At 48.2% G+C, this 19,815-nt stretch overlaps 1 protein-coding gene across 1 annotated transcript in view; it reads right to left on the minus strand.

Moving 5' to 3' along the window:
* Positions 1-19,815, minus strand: part of LOC147631511 (sulfatase and phosphatidylinositolglycan class N domain-containing protein) — a 169,651-nt gene that overhangs the window by 72,241 nt on the left and 77,595 nt on the right. The window contains exons 11-12 of the mRNA XM_086809907.1: positions 15,707-15,851; positions 15,455-15,563 (exon numbers count right to left, since the gene is read on the minus strand). Of these exons, the coding sequence (XP_086666033.1) occupies positions 15,455-15,563; positions 15,707-15,851 (254 nt within the window). The remainder of the gene's footprint in view (positions 1-15,454; positions 15,564-15,706; positions 15,852-19,815) is intronic.

Below are 19,815 nucleotides of genomic sequence, written 5' to 3' on the forward strand. Positions count from 1 at the left end.
CCTTTCAACCTCGTCCCACAAGTAGCATTCGAAGCCGATCGCTTTGAGCCTGAGGAAGCCATGTTTTCTGCAAATTCGGACAAGTTGAATAGACTTTCAAAGTTATCCATGACAAAGAAATGAGTCCTTTTCTGTCTACTAGATAATGGGGAGAGACTCCAAAGTCGAGAGAGAATAAGGAGTTTTAAATTTTGCTATTTGCTGCAGACTGTGCAAAGTCCAAACTGTGACATGTAATTTTTAAAAGACCAAAAGTTCAAACAGAGAAAAAGAGAGAGAGAAGAGAGAGAAAACTTGCCTTGTAAGTTGTCACTGTTGGACTGTTGAACTTGAAAGTTTGAAACTTCACACTCTGTCCAATGTGAACAACACAGGCAGGTTGCAGGCTGGTACACTGTACACCTGTCAAGGGCAGGGGCTGGGGGCCTAGGGCGACTAGCTGCAGCAACTGGGCTGACCGGCTGGTACACACAGTGGCAACAGCAGTATGGACAGGTGACAGGCAGCGTGCAAAATGGAAACGCAGTAGTACTAGGCGACGCGCAAGAACGGTACCTTTTCGCTTATTTTTTAAAAAAATAATACACGTCATCGTTCCCCACGTTGGGGAACGGCAGCCCACCATTCCGACTGGTCAATCTCCACATTCCCCCATGCGTTCCACGACCGTTCCGCCTGCCAATCGTTCCCCATCTATGTTTCGCTCGTGCCCCCATGCGTTCCACCGATCCCCATGGGGGGGAACGGGGTTCCCCTGCTACTATGCTCTGGCCATCTTGTAGCATCCCGCAACAACACAGCCTTTAAGCAAAGACTTCAGCCATTGTGCAACATCTCGAGCATCAAGCATGTGTCCAAGGAAGAATAATACAACAGCTCGTTGAGCCAAACTCATAACAGGTGCATACAACACTTGCCTTGGAACAAAAACACGAAACTCGGGCACAAGCTCATCTCCACATGCTTGATTGATCTCAGAAAAACCCTCGTGCAAAGTATCAGCAAAGGGCTACAGGTCTGGATTAGCACAACAGTCTTGTGCTTCATCAATAACGACCTGACGGCGCTTGAGATCACCTCTCTTGGACCTTAGGCCGCTCTGTGAGGCAAGGCTGTCCATTGAGTGCTTTGTTATATGCTATTGCCACTCATCCCCTGCTATTACACATGGATGCCTTGGTTTCAGTGCAACATTTACATGGCATTAACATTCCTGGGAGTTCTCCTTTTGTTAGTCAAGCATATGCGGATGATTCTTTTTTCTTTTTACAAAACTCTGAATCAGATCTTCAACAGATTATGCATGCCCTTGACCTGTATGGTCTAGCAACAGGTTTATAAGTAAATTTTGACAAATCCAAGCTCTTGGCCTTGAAGGAGCATGACTGGCATAAATTGTTGTGGCTAGGTCTTTTGATTCCTCCAGATCAGGTGGTGTGCCATCTGGAGTACCCATTAGATGGCATATTTCTTTGGCACAAGAAAGGCAATGGGTGCTTCATAACCTTTATCATAAGCTTGATTATTGGAAACTTTCTACTTGGCCACTTCATGTTCACCTTCGGATTGTTCAGTCTATCATTATGGCATATGTCCAGTTCCATTTGTCTCTCATTCATTGGTCCTCTACAGATATTGATCGATTCATGTCCAAAGCGATGGAATGTCTTTGGTGCACTAAAACGGACCGTAAAGCGGTTTGTCTACTGTGGTATAGTTATGTATGTATGCCAAAACTACATGGGGGCTTGAGCATTCTTAATATTCATTTTCATGTATTAACGAGGAAGGCAACCCTCTTATTGACATTTGTGGAGCAGCAAAAACCTTGGACACTTATGCTTTCTATATATATGTCACGATTGTGACTTAATCACCCTTAATTACTCTTAATCATTGAAAGGACACTCCAGAAGGGTCACACCTTGTCACATGGGTCATCATCAAGAGACACGTCTCTTTGAAGGGACACATCTATTGATTAAAGGACACACCCCTACGACCAAAAGACATAACTATTCATTCAAGAGTCACATCCTTTCGTCAGGGATGTGCCTCTTCATTTGTACCTCTTCGGGCCCTTTTTAACAAGGCCTTGTGTCTCAATGCAAACAACTGAGCTTTCCGCTCTCTAATTATCTTTAGTTCTTGTATTCAATTTTAATCATGTCTTAATAGACGAGGAAGTCCTCATAGTGGTATCAGAGCAAACAAGCTCCAACCTATAGGATGCCCACATCCAAAAAACCCTAACCCTAACCCTAAAAATCAAAAACCCTAAATCAACAAATTAACCTTAGAATTAGGGATAGCAAGAGTTGTATGGAAGAACAGGAGAGAATGCCCCATTTAATTTTGCCCAATTTTGCCAATTTTGCTTGATGCAGCATTTTCCCCCAATTTTCTCCAAAAAAAAATGGTGGGAAGCAGAGACTCACATTAGGGTTCCATCCAAATGCTTGAAGGCTGCCCAGTACTCTATTGGAGGTCTTGATAGCACTCCCTTCGGGCTGAATCCTGTCCACGCAAGGGACGCCACCCATCAGCCACAACTCTTCACATTTTTTTGTCTTTTTTTTTTATGTGACGTTTCACATAATAAAAGGGACTTAACTTTAAGCCTTATGGGTTAAGGCTTAAGCCTCTCACCCACATGGCCTTAACCAACTACCTACACAGCCGGTGGCCAACACATCAATGGCAGCCCGGCTTGAGTAAAGCAGCCCACAGCAGCCACCAGCGCAACAAAAATAAAAAGAGCAACGCCGGCCAGCACTTACGGCACGCAAACCGACTAGCATTAAAAAAAAGAGACACGAAGGGCAGCGGACCAACGCAACGCACGAGAGAAAAAAAAATGAAGGAAGACGCCCACGACAACGACCAGCACTAACTCAAAAAAAGGGGGGGGGGGGAGAACCCATGGCCAGCAACCAACGCATTTTTTTATTATTATTATTATTTTTTTAAGCACACCAGCCTGGCGTGCTGTTTTCGACCAGCATTCTGTTCGCTCCAACCCGGTTTATGGTCCTTCATTACCTGCTGATCATCATGGCCTCTGCAAGTCACAATGGCATTATTCTCCACATAATTCTCATGTGTGATCTTTCCTTGTGCCTGTGAACATTAATATGTGGCATTTTTATACTTCAGAAACCCGCCACTTCATTATTTTTCGAGCACAACATCTATCCGAGGCCAATATTACTTGTTACGGACTGAAAACACCAACCCATATTCGTTGGACACACTTCATCGTCTTTCAGTAAATTTTTCTACGGTGGTGGCTTATGGCCAAGGGACCATACGAGTTCAACTATGTTCAGGACACACCCTCTCCCGTGCCTGTAACCTCTCCTGCTCCAGTGCTAACTCCCACTCCTCCAACCTATTTCAGAATCCAAGTTGCCACACCCACATACCGTGACCGGGAATTTGACGTGTGGACTTTCAAGATACATACCTCGCCCCGAGACCTGCATCATTACAGTTTCCTCTTGGAGCGGCACCCTTATCTTGGCCTCGCCATTCCGGAGGCATCTCTCGTCTACCACGAGATTAATACTTACCCTCAACAGGCTCCTTTGGCATTCAGTGTTCAACCTTCCACACCCACATATACTCCTATGCAGTCCCAACACTCTCAACCTGCAAGTTCAACGGCTTTGATCGGCGTACCAGTTCTCGACACCGACATTGTACCCCCAGAAACTAAGAAGCTGGACATAAAACCTAATGAATCTTTTTCCGGTCAACGCAATAAGCGTACACTTCACCAATGGCTGAACAAGCTCCGCTTGTACTTCGATTCCACATGGACCTCACCGATGCACGAAAGATTACCTTTGCCGCGTCTTTGTTAAAAGACAATGCATTTTTATGGTGGCAACGACGACTGTCTCATGGGAAGACTATCAACACGTGGGACAAATTCGAGCGTGTCATCCGTAAGCAGTTTGTACCTGCCAATGCGGATTTTCAAGCACGATCTCGCTTACGCTATTTGACCCAAACTGGATCATTGGCCTCTTATATCTCGTAGTTTACCAGCTTGGTACTGGAGATCTCCACATTATCCCAGAAGACAAGCTACACGCTTTTGTCGAGGGGCTTACTCCAACGTTGCACACCGATCTTCACAAATATGACCCAGTCGACCTTGCAACAGCTATTCACTATGCTGAACGCATAGCCGACATCCCGGCCACACAACGAGGATCTTCGTCACAAGGTCGCCGAGGCTCTTCTACGCAACAAATTTGTTCATGATGGTTCTAAGTCCTTTGGCGGTTCTCAACCTCGCCCCAGTTCTCAGCAGCAGCAGCAGTCCTTCCAGAAGCCTCGACAATGAGAGGGATCCTTTTCTGGCCGACCATGGTGTCAACAATCTTATCACCCACAAGGATCAGATCGTGGCCGTGACTCTGGACGTGACCATTCACGAACCCCAAAGCAATCTACTGCTACTACCGGTCACCAGAAGACAGGTCTCTGCACCATTTGTTCCGGAGACCACCGATGGTTCGAATGCCCTAAAAGATCCAGTAATAGGCAGAACTCCAATGTCAAATCTTCCACATCTGAAGACAAGTCTCAAGTCCAGTCTGCAGAAACTTCCAAAAGCAAGCGTGTTATGGTTATATCTTAGCATGCGCAAGCTTGCATTATTACATCAGTGGCTCAAACACATCCTGCCTCTCCAATTCCAACCTCCGTGTCTACTCACGTATTGACACTAATCGGCTCTATTTTTGGCTGTCCCATTACTATCCTAATTGAGAGCGGATATAGTGATGGGTTCGTAAGGCCGATTGCTCTTCAACACTCAATGGTTTTCTCTGCTACGGAGATGGTGCCTGACCCGAATTCCAAGGTGGCATATTTAGCTCAACCCTTCTTTGCCCCACATTTTGTGGATCATTCGATTGATTTACTTCCTGGCAATTCACCACCAACTCGACTCCGTATCGGGTCTCTTTTGTTGAATCCCAAGAAATTCAACGCCAGTTAACGGAACTCTTGGACAAGGGTCATATTCGTCCTCGTCAGAGTCCTTTAGGTGCACCAATTTTGCTCGTGAAAAAGAAAGATAAGTCAATGCGACTTTGCATTGATTATCGTGCCCTCAACAAACTGACCATCAAAAACAAATATCCTCTTCCTCGGATTGATGAATTATTTGATCAATTGCTTCATGCCAAAGTATTTTCCAAGATTGATCTCAAGTCCAGATATCATCAGATTCGTATTCAGGAAGGTGATGAGCACAAGACTGCCTTCCGCACGAAGTATGGACATTATGAGTATTTGATCATGCCTTTCGGGTTAACCAATGCCCCGGCAACTTTTATGAGTCGCATGAATGACATCTTTCGACCATTTCTGGACAAGTTCGTGATTATTTATATGGATGATATTCTGGTATTTAGTGCTTCAATCGATGAGCACAAAAAGCATCTACATGCAGTTTTCCAGGTTTTACGAGATAATGCACTTTTTGTCAACCCCAAAAAGAGTGAATTTTTCAAGGCATCACTAGAGTACCTCGGGCACATCATTTCAGCTGAAGGCATTTCTATTGATCCTAAGAAGATACAAGTTATTCAAGATTGGCCAACACCACAAAATATCCATGATGTCAGATCATTCTTGGGTCTTGCCAATTTTTATCAGAGGAAGGTCTTTAAGTTCTCAGAAACTGCAGCACCTTTAACAGAGGTTTTGAAATCAACACCTGCTTTCCGATGGACGGATGATGCTTCTCATGCCTTTGATAAGCTAAAGGTGGCATTGACAACAACTCCGGTAGTGGCAATCACAAATCCCAGTCTTCCTTTTGAAGTTATGACAGATGCTTTTGATCTTGCAACTGGCGCAGTTCTCATGCAACAAGGCCGAGCCATCGCCTTTGACAGTCATAAGCATTCAGCAATTCAAAAACGTTATCGAATGTATAATAAGGAAGTCTTGGCAATTGTTCATGCTTATTGAGCATGAAATTGCTTTTTTCATAGAATCAGCTGTCTTTAAAACAATCATTTAATGAAATCATAGAGTCACTGATCATAATCCTCAAAATCTCCAGCTTTTTGGGAGCAGATTCTGTTGTGAAGACAGATCATCATTCCTTAAAGTATATTTTCACCCAACCAGTTATGAATGCACGACAAGGCAGATGGGTGGAGTATCTGGCAAACTTCCACATGACTATTGAATATGTTCCTAGCCTTCTAATGTGGTTGCTGATGCTCTTAGCCGAATGCCTCAAGCCTTAGCAATGGCGATGTCTACAATTCAAATCGACATTCCAACACCTTTTGTGGATCATTATGCAGACGATCGAGATTTTGCAAATGCTTTTCGAGTGATGACGACTCCACACTCTAGTCTTTCTGATTTGAAAATTGATGCAGCTTATTCTCTTGTCCATGGCTTATTATATTATCAAGATCGCATTTGTGTTCCTCATAACACAAGTATGCGTAGACTCTTGGTAAAGGAATCATGAGGTTTCTTATGCAGCTCATCCTGGTATCAACAAGACATATCGGTTACTGACAGCTTCTTATTATTGGCCTCAAATGAAACAAGATGTTATAAAGTTTGTTTTACAGCATGTTTTTCTTGTCAACAAATGAAAGCCAGTAGACAAGCACCACCTAGTCTTCTACAACCACTTCTAGTACCAAATGAACGTTGGGAAAGTATCAGTATGGATTTCATCACATCTTTACCTCGTTCATCGAAAGGTAACACACAGATAATGGTGGTGGTCGATAGATTGTCCAAGATGGAACATTTTATACCATGCAAGAAGACAGCTCAAGCTCCGGATATTGCTTCATTATTTCTTCGGTACGAGATCCTCTCCTGCTCATAAGAAAACAGAGCAGAGAACAAAACAAGACAGCCAGGGAGACTCTCCCTGGGTGTTGAAAGTACAAGTATCAGTACAAAGAAGCCGAGGGGCTATATCATACAATAGGAGGGGGGGAAAGCCAAACAGGTGGCCTGTAGTGCCAACGGGGGGACCCCGCGTGTAGGGTATAGAAGGGGCCGCTGCACCAAGTGGTGTGAAAAGCCTAGCGCCGCAAGATCGCCTCATCTGAGTCGCCCCGGATGCGGTCATACTGTCCTCGCAGGGTGTGGATCAACTCCTGCCAAATCCCCTGAACAGTCTCTGCTGGTGGTTCCAGTCTCCCCTCAAAGGCCCTGAAACACCGGGCCCTCCAGGTGAACCAGATGGTGAGGCTGCTGAGGAGCTCCCATCGTAGATCCCTCTCCTGTGTCCAGCTGGCGGACGAGAAATCCGGTGAAGGAACAAGGCGAGGCTGGCCCCTAGTGAATCTGATGGCCTGGCTGTCCTGCTCCGTCTCATAGCCCATAGCAGGCCCTGACGAAGTCGACCAAGCAGCGGCACCCCACGTATACAGACCCTCTGGAGAGAGAGGGGCCAGAATACGTAGCATCCGCAGCCAAATCTGTTGCGCCTGAGGGCAGTCCCATAGGCAATGTCTCTGTGTCTCCATAGGGTGGCCGCATCGGACGCAGGCCGCCGGAAGACCGCTGTAGACAAGCCAGGTGCCAACTGCTGAGCCCCTGTGGGCGGCCAGCCACTGGAAAGTCGAGATCCTGCGTGCCTGTCCACTAGCCCAGAGCTTGCTCCAAAAATTCTCCAGGAACTCCTGTGAGAGTCCCTGTAGCCGCCAGTGCCCTGATGCAGCTGGAGAGACCATCCTCCTCGCCGTCAAAATATGTCGCCCCAACCGAACAGTATACTGGAAAAAGGTGATCTCTGTGGCCTCAAGGGATGCATAAGGATCATGCCACTCGTACTCACTAGGGTCCCACTGGAGCCGGGCCAAGGGGCGCGCTGCATATGCCTATATGCGCCAATCAGGGAGCACATCTGCAGGGTATGGGTCAATATGCCACTTCCGAGAAGCGGCGGCCACTACCCGTATCCTCTGAAAGATACACTCTGCAACCAAAGGCGACTCCACCTCCACTCTCTGAAGTCTGCCCTCATCCTGAATCTCATAGTAGAGGCATCTGCCATCCTCAGTGCAAGCTCTGATAGCAATCAGGATCTCCAACTGTGTAAAGGCTCCCATCCACCGTGGGGCCACTAGCTCGAGAGGCGTGAACCACTCCTCTGTGAGTGCCTCCTAAATGTCATCCCTCATAATCAACCCCCCTCTGAAGTGACTCAGCCTCTCCACCTGTATCTCCTCTGGGAGACTGCAGAAGGCCTGCCAGTCTCCAAAACTACGTGCTGGGCCTGCCGCCAATGGTCCCCAGGCTAGACGAGGCCGAGAACCCAGCATATGACCCTGCTCTCTGCGAATCGCTGGGCTCCAGATGAGCGGCTGTCTGGCCCGCTCCTCAACACAAGGAGGTCTCTGAGAGAGCCCCGGTCTCAGCAGCACCCAAGCTCTCAGGATGCTCAAGGCAAATATGTCCTTCCATCCTCTACTGAGGCCTGTCCTGCTCATCTCTATGAAGATCCATCGTATCTCTGGTGCCCAAGTGCCCCCTGTTGGGGGAGCTCGAGCCTGCAGCCGCTGCAAAAGAATCTCTTTCCAAGGCTGAGCGCCTGGAAGCAGCCCCCAAACAATAAGCTTCCCCAATAAGGCTCTACTCTGATCGACTGGATCTATAATGCCCAAGCCTCCCTGCGCCAGCGGAAGCGTAATAACTGCCCAAGCAACCTTTGCCCGAGCTGGCTGACCATCCCGCCCAGACCAAAGAAAGTTCCTGATCAACCTCTGTACCTGGCTGATGCAAGAGCTCGAGAAGATCTAGCAAGACGTAATGTACCACATGGTCGCTAAAAGCACCTCATTTGCCACCACCACCCTCCCAGCCAAGGATAGCCGAGCTGTACTCCAATACAAAAGCTTCTTCCGAATGCTCAGAAGAAGCGGGGCAATCTGTTGCTCAGGTGAGAAATCTAGTCCAATCTGGCATCCCAAACTGCTGTGCCAGGAGGAATCCATCTAAAACCCGGGTCTGGGCTCCATGCCGGAGTGGGAGCGCTATTGATCCAAAAGGCCACTGTCTTGCGCCAATTGATCAATGCTCCCGAAGCTGCACAAAAAACCTGGAGCGACTGCTCTGCCCGATGAAGATTGGCCTCCTGGCCATGCAAATATAAGCCCGTGTCATCAGCAAACTCAGCATCGAGCAGGTCCTCCCCCCGGACTGGGAGCTGGAGTCCTCTCAAACCAACCTCCTCTGCCGTCAAATACATGCTCATAGCCTCAGCAAAGAAGAGAAAAAGAAACGGGGCGAGAGGACACCCCTGACGGACTGATCTGGTCAGCTCAAAACTCGGCCCCCGTCCTCCTGCAATCAACACTTGGCTACGAGCTGTGAAATACAGAGCCGTCACCCCTCTAATTCAACCTCGCTCAAAGCCCAGGCGAAGCATAGTGCCCTCTAATCCAACCTGGCTCAAAGCCCAGGCGAAGCATAGTGCCCTCTAAGAAACCCCAATCGACTCTATCGTATGCCTTCTCAAAATCGAGAAGCATCATGACCAAGTCCTCACCAAGAAATCTAGCTCGAGCTGTTGCCTCCCAGAAGGTGAAAATGTTGTCAAGGATACTACGCTCCTTGACAAATCCTGTCTCGGTAGCATGAATCAACTCCCCCAGGAAGGGCTGGATCCTCAAACTCAAGGCCTTTGCTAAGACCTTGTAGACAGTATTGAGGATCGTAATAGGTCTCCAATGCCAAATATCATCTGATACTCTCTCCCCCTTGGGGATAAGAAAGATCAAACCCTCTAAAAAGCTCTGTGGCATCACCCCAGTATCCAAAACATACTGAAAGCCCCTGCGGAGGCCTGGCCCCAAAAGGTCCCAATAGCGCATAAAAAAGGCAGGCGTCAATCCGTCCTCCCCTGGGCAACTATGGCGCGGAAGGACCCTCAAGGCCTCAGCAAGCTCAACCTCTGAAAGAGGCTCACCCAGAACTGTACGCATACGATCTGTGACCCTCCTCTGCACACTCATGTCTCTGCTCCTCTGCCTCTCTAACCTCCTGGTGTGCCTGGCTCAACTGGGACGCCACCCACTCACATGCAGGCTGCTGCTCCTGAAGGTGCTGAAGCGAAGCAAGGCTGCGTCTCAGCCGATGCTCCCGCTCGCGAGTCTCTCCCAGCCGTGTCAAGGCTGCAGCGTGCAGAAAAGAGCTAAGCTCGATGAGTCCCTGGGCACACTGGCCTGCTGCATCCTGGTCAGAGCTCTGACTACCATGCCAGATCCTCTCAATGTCCTCAGCGAGACTAGGATCTGTAAGTACCCTCTCTGGGATCCTCAACTGCAAGCTGGTCTCCCGTGTCCTCTCCTCAAGTGTCAAAATAACTGGCGCATGGTCTGAAAAAGAGGTGCCAACGAGAATGCCAACGGAGCCCCCTCGCTCCCCTAACCCGTCGCCCACATAGAAACGATCAATCCGTGATAGATTAGTCCCTCCCTGCCGGCGATCCGACCGAGAGAAACTAAGACTGTCCTGAGAGCGGGAGAAGGCCCCATGCTGCCATGCATCAGTGATCCTCAGTGACATGCAAAATCACTCCCAAGCTGCAAGCTCCGTGCCGTGCACTGTAACATGACTGCCTCCCACCCTATCGGCCGGGTCCTCAAGGATGTTGAAGTCTCCCCCGACACACCAATGTGCGGCCTCTGGCAATGCATCCGTAACCTGGGTCCAGAACTCTGCTCTGGCACTAGCATGGTTGGACGCATAGACGTTGAGCACGCCCAAGAGCTCATCGTGCGTCCTCAGAATGACATACTGTGCTCTACCAGGCACAATGATCCCGCGATCCACAATGGCCTGCCGCCATACATCTGCAATGACCATACATACTCCTCCCTGCCCACCCAAAGAGCCAAACCCTGCAGACCAAAAAGTGTCCCATCTACCAGGCATCACAGAACCATATCTCCCGATCCTGCTCTCACCCAAGTGGTGCTCCTGCATCATCAAAATATCAATATTGCCCCCAACCAGGCATCTCTGAAGCTCTTGCCTCAAGCAACCACGATAACGTATATAATGTGATCCGCCAAGGCCCTGCACATTCCATGAGATGAACCTCATGGATGACCTGCTGAGGTGGAGGCTGTCTCAGCCGTACGGCGGGCCTTCGCAAGCGGCTTGGATGGAGAATAGTCCCCATCCGAGCGGCTACGAATCTACCCACCCGGTGTGCTGCAAGAATCACGGATCAGGCGCCAGTGGCTGTGTCCCATGGCGACTGCCTCCCGCTCAGACAGAGCAACCTCGTGTATGCATACATATCCAGGGTCGCGTGCTAAGTCTGCCACTATGCGACCAAATGACGAATCCCTAAGGCATCCACACTCCCGGGAGATCCAAGAAAAAATGAGCCAACTCCCATAGTCGGCCTATCACATCTGTCACCTCCAGATCGCTCACATGGTGAGAAAACTCAACTGCCTGAGTCTTCAAAGTGCTAAAAGCGAGCTCCAGAGTCCGCTCCCGGTCGCATGGGCCACAGAGAGGGAACGAGAAGGCCACCGCTGAATCAAGTGCCTCCTCCCCGCGGGCCGGAGGTATCACTACATGAACTCTGATGGGTGCTGGCTCATGGGGGCCCTCTGCTCCAAAAAGCCATGTGAAGGAGTAATCAAAAGCCTCCGAGCGCTGTCTAGTGCCGAGACGACTCAGCCGACTACGGATAGATGATATCCGTGAAGCCCGAATCGGCATGGTAAGTCTCCTCTGCGGTGCTCCAGCAAGGTCGGTGCTTAGAGCCCTCCGGACTGTAGGTGAACGCCAGGGGACTGCCAGGGCCTCCCGCGGGGGGGGGGGGGGGGGGGGAGGAGCCGCTGCCGAAACCGGAGCGGGGACGGGAGGAGGCGAAGGTGGAAGCGAGGCGGGAGGGGGGGTGGGGGTGAAGGAGGGGGTGCTGGCATCTCCTAGTCCTCAGTCGGCGCAGGGGTCTCCTCCTGGAGAGGAGCAAAGCTGTTCCTCATGGAAACCCAGTGATGCTGAGACTGTGGCTGCTGCTGCATCGGTCTCTGGGCGTGCTGCTGTGGCTGTCTCCCTCGACGGCGCCCCTGTCCAGGCTGCCACTCCGAGGTCTCTTCGGGTTGAGCAGGTGTCCCGGAGGCTGCCTGTCGAGCCGCATCTGTGGGCGGGCCATCAAGGGCCTGCTGCTGCGGTAAAGGTCGAGGTCTCCTGCGAGGACAGGCCTTGGCCAGATGGCCGACCTGCCTGCAAATAAAGCACTGATTCGGGATCCTCGAGAACTCCACTCTCTGATCAATCCATCCCCCCCCTATCCTAGGTAGCTGAATGACCTTCGGAAGGGAGGCGATGTCAGGAACCAAAACTCTAACCGAAGGTAGCCCAGCTGCTCTGGCCACCACTGAAGCTGCTGTGGGGCCAGTCTCTAGCACCGAACCCACCAATGCTCCTAGCCTAGAAAGGAGCAGAAGGTACTCACGGCGGAGTCCAGGGAAGCAAACTGTAACATGGAAAAGGCGCTCTCCCTGCTCGGCCGCTGCTGGGTCAAAGCCATGCTGCCAAGGTCTGAAGAAAGCCCGAGCACCCCTGATGTCAAGGGGACTCATGGCTAGGACCTTGGCCACGCTCTGGGCTGTCTCGAACTAGATCTGGTAGTGTCCACGGCCCAGTAGCTGAACGTCCAGGATCTTGCCCACATCTGCAAGAAGGCGGGCCTGGAGAAGATCCCAGATCTCCCCTTTGCTGGGGCGAGTGCCGACTATTCGGGAGATGGTGGAATGTGCCTGGAGGCGTTTCACCTCTGCGGCGAGGCTCGCTTCCTCTTCTGGCGAAAGAGAAAGCCTGATGGGGGTATCCTCAGGGGCGGGCGAGGGGGCTGTGGGAGAGTCCCTCGGAGGTGGGGCGGGAGGAGCCTCCATCAGAGTCTGAAGCTACGTCGAAGGCGGAGCGAATGTGGAGAGTCCTGCAAGAGCCGAGCTGCACACAAAGGACGGAGGGGGAAGACGGAAGGCAAAAAGAAAAAAGAAAACCCCAGGGGACGGAAAAAACAGAAAGAATGGGAGGGGGGGTAAGGCGGCGAAGACAAAAAAAAAACCCGGAGGGAGGCGGAAGCAGCGTGAAAAAGGGGTGGGGGGGGAGATAGGGCGACGGCTGGCGACAAGGGGGGGGGGGGGGGGGGGGGGGGGGGGGGGGGGGGGGGGGGCGGGGCGCTGAAGAAGGGAGGGAGGGCGCGAAGGAGAGGAGCAGGGCCAGGGGACGGCGGGCGCTACAGCGCTGGGGCGCGCAGGACAACCAGGCGGGGGAGGGGGGGCAAACGCGATAACAGGCCGCCGGGGGGGGGGGAGCAGACGCGAGGGCGGGAATGGGGGGAGGGCGTGCAGGCAGCGCGAGCAGGGGGGAGAGCGTAAGCTTTAGCAATAGGAATGAGGCCTTTTCAAGCTGCTTATGGTAATACACCAGTTGTACCATCAAACTTTGTTCTTCAACACAAGGTGACATTAGCAGATCAGTTAGTTCAAGAAATGCAAGATGTTCTTCTTCAAGTTCGAGATCAAATGATTTGAGTTCAAGAACAATATCAACAAGCATCTAATCGACGTCGCCGACATGATGAATTCAAAGAAGGTGACATGGTTCTTTTGTTCGTGGCTCCTCATCGATATAAAACAATGAAATCAGTTTTTCCAAAATTGCGACCACGTTACTATGGTTTGAAGAATTCTCCTTTGAGTTATAAGTTGGAGTTACCACTTTCATGGAGAAAGATTCATCCGACTTTTCACATATCATGGATCAAGAAGTTTGTACAAGGAGATTCTCCCATTCCAGATATTTCAGATTATGTTCCAGAGATTAAAGATGAGCATATAATCTTAATCCAAGAAAAGATTCTTGATGTACGACACAAAGAAACTCGACAACAGATTATTACAGAATTCTTAGTACAATGGAAAGACTTGGATGATTCAAATTCAACTTGGCAAAGTGATGAAGATCTACAAAAGTACCCAGAATTACTTCAAGAGTTCTTTCGACAACAACAGTCACTTATATAACCATGGGTCTTATTTTAAGTGGGAGAAAATGTCACGATTGTGACTTAATCACCCTTAATTATTCTTAATCATTGAAAGGACACTCCAGAAGGGTCACACCTTGTCACATGGGTCATCATCAAGAGACACGTCTCTTCAAAGGGACACATCTATTGATTAAAGGACACACCCCTACGGCCAAAAGACATAACTATTCATTCAAGAGTCACATCCTTTCGTCAAGAATGTGCCTCTTCATTTGTACCTCTTCGGGCCCTATTTAACAAGGCCTTGTGTCTCAATGCAAACAACTCAGCTTTTCGCTCTCTAATTATCTTTAGTTCTTGCCATGTAAAACTGAAAGAAAAAGTAAAATGAAAACATCTGACAGTACATGTGATCAAGAGATGATCCTGTGTAGAGTGAGATATGTTGTGATCAGCTAATGTCGATACCCGCCTCGGCTAGAGCCGATCTGATGGTGGAGTGAATGTCAGGCCTCTGTGATGGGAGCGTGACATGTCGGCGGAGAACCTCACGAATTTTTCTGTGTGTGGTGGAGGGTCCTGATGCTCTGGGTCGGGGACATCTAGCTCACAAAATGGATCGAGCTCTCTCACAAAGAACTCCTCTGGGGCGTAGAGCTGGAGCATGGGTATGGGTATGGGTGGTGGGCTCTGATGTCGTAGTAGAGGAACTATTGTGGGCAGTAGATTCCGATGTGGATGTATGTACCACAAAGAAATCTGTGATGGCTCTCTGTGAGGTGCCCTGTCAGAGCCGGGGCTGTCTCTCAGCATGCTGCCTCAACACTACATCCCTATGTCGTCTAAGCTCCATCAAGTACATGTGCAAGCACCTCTGATCCTCAAACTGTATCACCCATGTGAGTGGTCCGAATCCCTCTCGGAAGAGGCAATGGAATCTCCCCCGTATCTCATAGGCCTCATCCTTTACTGCTCCTGTGATGCATACTGTGCATGTCCTCTCCTCATGTGGGATATCCTCAGCTCTGCCAGTCTCTACTCTGAGGCAGTGGGAGGATACCCTGAGCTGGCCGATCGTGATACGCATAGCATGTGACGTGTGTATCTGTATGTATCCCGGGATCGTGTCTTGTAGCATGTACTAATGACCACATCTACATGTATTTGAACATAAAACGTGTCACGTGTGACAACGTGCTTTCCCATTGCTTTCCATAAGACTTTCTGTTTTCACCATTCCCCTCTCCCCTTTTAGGACATGACCCCTTATACCCATAGTGCCCATCCTTGTTATCTCCGTTACTTTGTGATTCTGTATTATTATAGTGCGCAAAATAGTGAATCCAATAATCTTCCACCTATCAAACAAGCAGTGTACAATGTGATAGAGCAAATCCTTCTAATAAGGCAGGCAAAAGAGCATGCCTGCAAGAAACCAATTCATCAGTTGGATAGGCAAGGGCAGTCCTCTTTTCTGAGCCCGAAGTGAGGTGGAAATCCAAACCATCCCTGTTGACATTGCCACAAGAAGTGCCTGCCACATACAGCATTTTCAAAATAGAGAAACCTAATACATGCATGCATGCATACCTGCATATGAAATGAAGATACTAAGATACAGCTTCAAATACAGGAGTGATGATGTCCTGAGCAGCTAGAAATTCAGGAGTTTTTTACCTGGATAAGGAAAATTCTGCATGATCTTTTCAACTTGTATGTCGGTCCACATACGATTGACCGCCAAGCTTGGTCTACAGGAAGGGAGTAATCCAGCCATCGACTCCAAAATCCAATAAAAATTACCACAACTCCGCTTCCAACACTGCAAAGTGCAAAAGAATAGAATCAAACAACCGAATGTCTCACCAAAGCAAACCAATGCACCACAAGATCATCACAAACACAGAAGACAAACCTCTGCACGGTAGACTTAGGCACAGTAGTTGACTATGACAACCATAGCCACAGAACAGTCCACTGATGCCATCTAGGTCTTTGCGACTCCATCACAAGTCAAATGCCCTCAGGAAATCGAAGGCCTTCCAACCCCAAGCAATGCTATATGGAAATCGAAGGCCTTCCAACCCCAAGCAATGCAAATGCCCTCAGGAAATCGAAGGCCTTCCAACCCCAAGCAATGCTATATGGATTGATCCCAAGTTTCAACACATGTAGTGCAGATGCTGGGGTCAAAACACATTACAACGCTCAAGCTGGTAAAAAGCATCAATGAGAATAAACGCCCTTTATTTCACGAGCTTGGTCCAGAATGGATTACAAGCCACTACCACCAAAGCTGCCATGCCGCTTGTTGGGTGTTGGACTCACACACTCACACACACAAACATGCACATTAGGGTTAGGTGCAGGGTAGAGAAGCTCACATACAGAAATGAGAGAGAGAAATGAAATGAAATGAAATGAAATGATATATTAACGTCTTCAAAAGGCCAAAATGACCTATGAGACCAAAAAGGTTACAACAATTGGTGGATCTGATACAATGTCTGTGTAAGGAAAGCTAAAAACAACTAAACAACTAACTGAAACTGAAACAACTATGAGGAAAAATACGGTACCAGGAGCTCCTAATGGATAACATCTGGGAGGAAAACTCCAGCAACAAAGGTAAGCATCATACACATCACTATCCAAAGATGTCTCTCATCAGTCGATGGCGGATATCCTCAATGTCCTCCATGGTGAGTACTCTGACTGGACGTCTCCCATGCCGTGCTAGTATGGTCCTGATCCTCTGTTGTAGTCTCCGCCGGTGTCGAGATGGGCCTCTCATCTTGGGGCGCCTGGACCGCCCCAGCTCTATAGCCCGATCAATCAGTGTACCTCTGGTGCGGCTGTACTCTGGGGCTATAGAGAGAGAGAGAGAGAGAGAGAGAGAGAGAGAGAGCCAAAAGTGTGGTATCCACAAAATGCAAGTCAACTCTTGCATGTGTGCCACATCCATATAATATAGAACTACAAAATATTATCTGTTAGAGTGTCCTTTCACACTTGATGTCCAAGGGGAAAAACCACATGGGAAAAAGTGCCCTTGGTTAAGCCCTGTTCACACATAGCACTACCACAAGTGAGCATATGCCTACAAATCCCCCCTGTAGTGGAAGTGTGAACCTGTACAAGGTAGCAAATCACTATCTGCATGAGAGTAAGCCCAAAGCTTTGCGGAAAGCTTCAAACTTTTCTCGAGGTAAAGCCTTTGTGAATAGATCTGCAACATTATCCTGTGTAGGGCAGTAAGATAAACTGATCTCCCCTGCATGTAGCCTCTCTCTGACATAGTGATAATGAATTTCTATGTGCTTGGTACGTGCATGAAATACTGGATTTCGTGCCACGTCCATAGCACTCTGGCTATTAGTGAGAATGGTGGTGGGTGTCTGCTGACACTCACGAAGATCAGCCAATAGTCTCCTTAACCATACACAATCTACTGTAGCTGTAAAGACTGCCCTGTACTCAGCCTCACAAGTAGATGTAGCGACAATGGGTTGCTTTTTACTCAACCAAGATATGCATGAACTGCCAAGAAAAAAACAATTCCCACTTGTGGATTGCCTAGTATCATAATCACCAGCCCAATCTGAATCACTGTATGCATAAAGCTGCAAGCTGCCCCCCCTGGGATAGAACAAACCAAGATCCAGGGTACCCTTAAGATAACGAAAAATGTGTTTGACTGCTTGCCAATGCTTTGTGCCTGGGCTGTGCATGAATTTGCTCAACAAAGACACTCCAAAAGATATGTCTGGCCTCGTGTTACACAAGTAAATGAGGCATCCCACTGCCTGGCTGTATATGCCGGCCTCAAAAGGCTCTCCAATATCATGCATAGTAAGCCGTACACCTGGTTCTACTGGAGTAGAAATGGGCTTACATTCATCCATGTGAAACCTTTTTAGCAAACTTTTTATGTACTTAGTTTGCTGCATAACAATGCCATCATTTGTATGCATAAACTGTATGCTGAGATAGTAGTGTAAAGGCCCCAAATCTGACATATCAAATTCAGCTTTCAAATCAGCTTTGAAATCTGAAATTTGTGCTTTGCTTATACCTATAATGAGCATGTCATCTACATACAAGATGACTATGAGAATATCGGCATCGGTTTTCTTCACATACAATGTGCTAGAAGGCTCTTCTGAATCAAAGAGACCACCCATTGCGAATGCAGACTCCCCACGAGTACATTCAAAGCATGGCTGGAACTAGCCCTTGTTCTACCTGTGAGTGGAGCTGCAAGTTTGCTTTCTTGCAAAGTTTTCAGCAACCATCTTGGCACTGACTTGGCTGTGTCTATGGCTGTTTGCTCTTCCCTGACAAGATCTTCCACTTCTTCCATAGAAGGGGGCTGAATGGCTGGCTGTTCCACATGTTCTACATGAGGATTTTCTTGTGTAGGGGCTGGCTGATCTGAATCCCCCCTCATTGCAATGGGTAAAAGTCCATCAAACATGTCCTGTATGCCTGTATCATTGCTTTTATACAAGCTGTACATGGGCTGTTCTGAATTTTCAGCAAATACCACATCTCTACTGACAAAAATCCTTCGTGTAGTTGGATTATAAAGACGGTATCCTTTGCTCTCATTGCTGTAGCCCACAAAAATGCATTTAATTGCTTTGTCATCTAGCTTTGTTCGGAGTTGTTCTGGCACATGCGCATATGCCAAACACCCAAATGTACGCATATAATCCACTGTTGGCTTTCGGCTATACCAAGCTACAAATGGTGTTATGGTTTTCAAAGCTTTTGTTGGACACCTGTTCAACACATGAGCTGCACACATTATAGCTTCCATCCAAAATTTGTGAGGCAACTTTTATGCTTTCACCATGCAACTTGCCATCTCCATGAGAGATCTATTTTTCCTTTCAGCTACACCATTCTGCTGCGGTGTATAAGGCACAGTACATTGGTGTTTGATGCCCTTTTGAAGCATATAATCATTGAATGCATTTGACATGTATTCTCCACCTCTATCTGAGCGGAGTGTTTGGACTTTACATCCACACAAATTTTCAGCCATTGCTACAAAGTGTCGAAAGCATATAAACACATCTGCTTTCGCTTTCAAAGGGTAAGCCCAAGCAAACCTGGAGTAGTCATCAATGAATGTGACGAAGTAAAGATGCCCCCCTATGGAATGGTGTCCGCATTGGACCACATACATCACTATGTATGAGCTATAATTTACTTTCAGCTCTAACAGCTCCATCTTTGGGGAATGGTTTTCGTTGCATCTTTCCCAAAATACACCCCACATACATGTCTTGGTGGAGACTCAAGAGGCGGCATATTATCAACCATATGATGCTTCTGCAAAAGCATCAAACTCTGAAAATTTACATGCCCAAAACGAGCATGCCATAGCTTTGCATCATGGAGTGTGGGCAGCCACTGTATTTGCATCATAAGTGCGCTTGTCATAGCTGTCTAGCTTATACAAGCCTTTGTATCGTGTTCCAGAAGTGACTATGTCATAATCCTTTGATGGGTCTTTTACCAAACACTTCCCATCTTCAAATTCAACCTTTAAACCTTGATCGTTTATGGCTGAGACGGAGAGCAGATTTTTCTTTATCCCTGGAACATACAATACATTTTTCATACATATATTGGCACCATTGGCTGCAATAAGTATGACATTACCAATTCCCTTTACTGGATATGTGGTATGATCTGCACATGATACAGTGCGGCCATTTGAAGCATAAACCAAGTACTGAAATACATCTTTGCATGAAGTGATGTGGCTCGAAGCA

Source organism: Cibotium barometz, chromosome 15 (genome assembly GCF_041138505.1).
Source record: "Cibotium barometz isolate CiBa-2024 chromosome 15, ASM4113850v1, whole genome shotgun sequence".
Classification (NCBI taxonomy): Eukaryota; Viridiplantae; Streptophyta; class Polypodiopsida; order Cyatheales; family Cibotiaceae; genus Cibotium; species Cibotium barometz.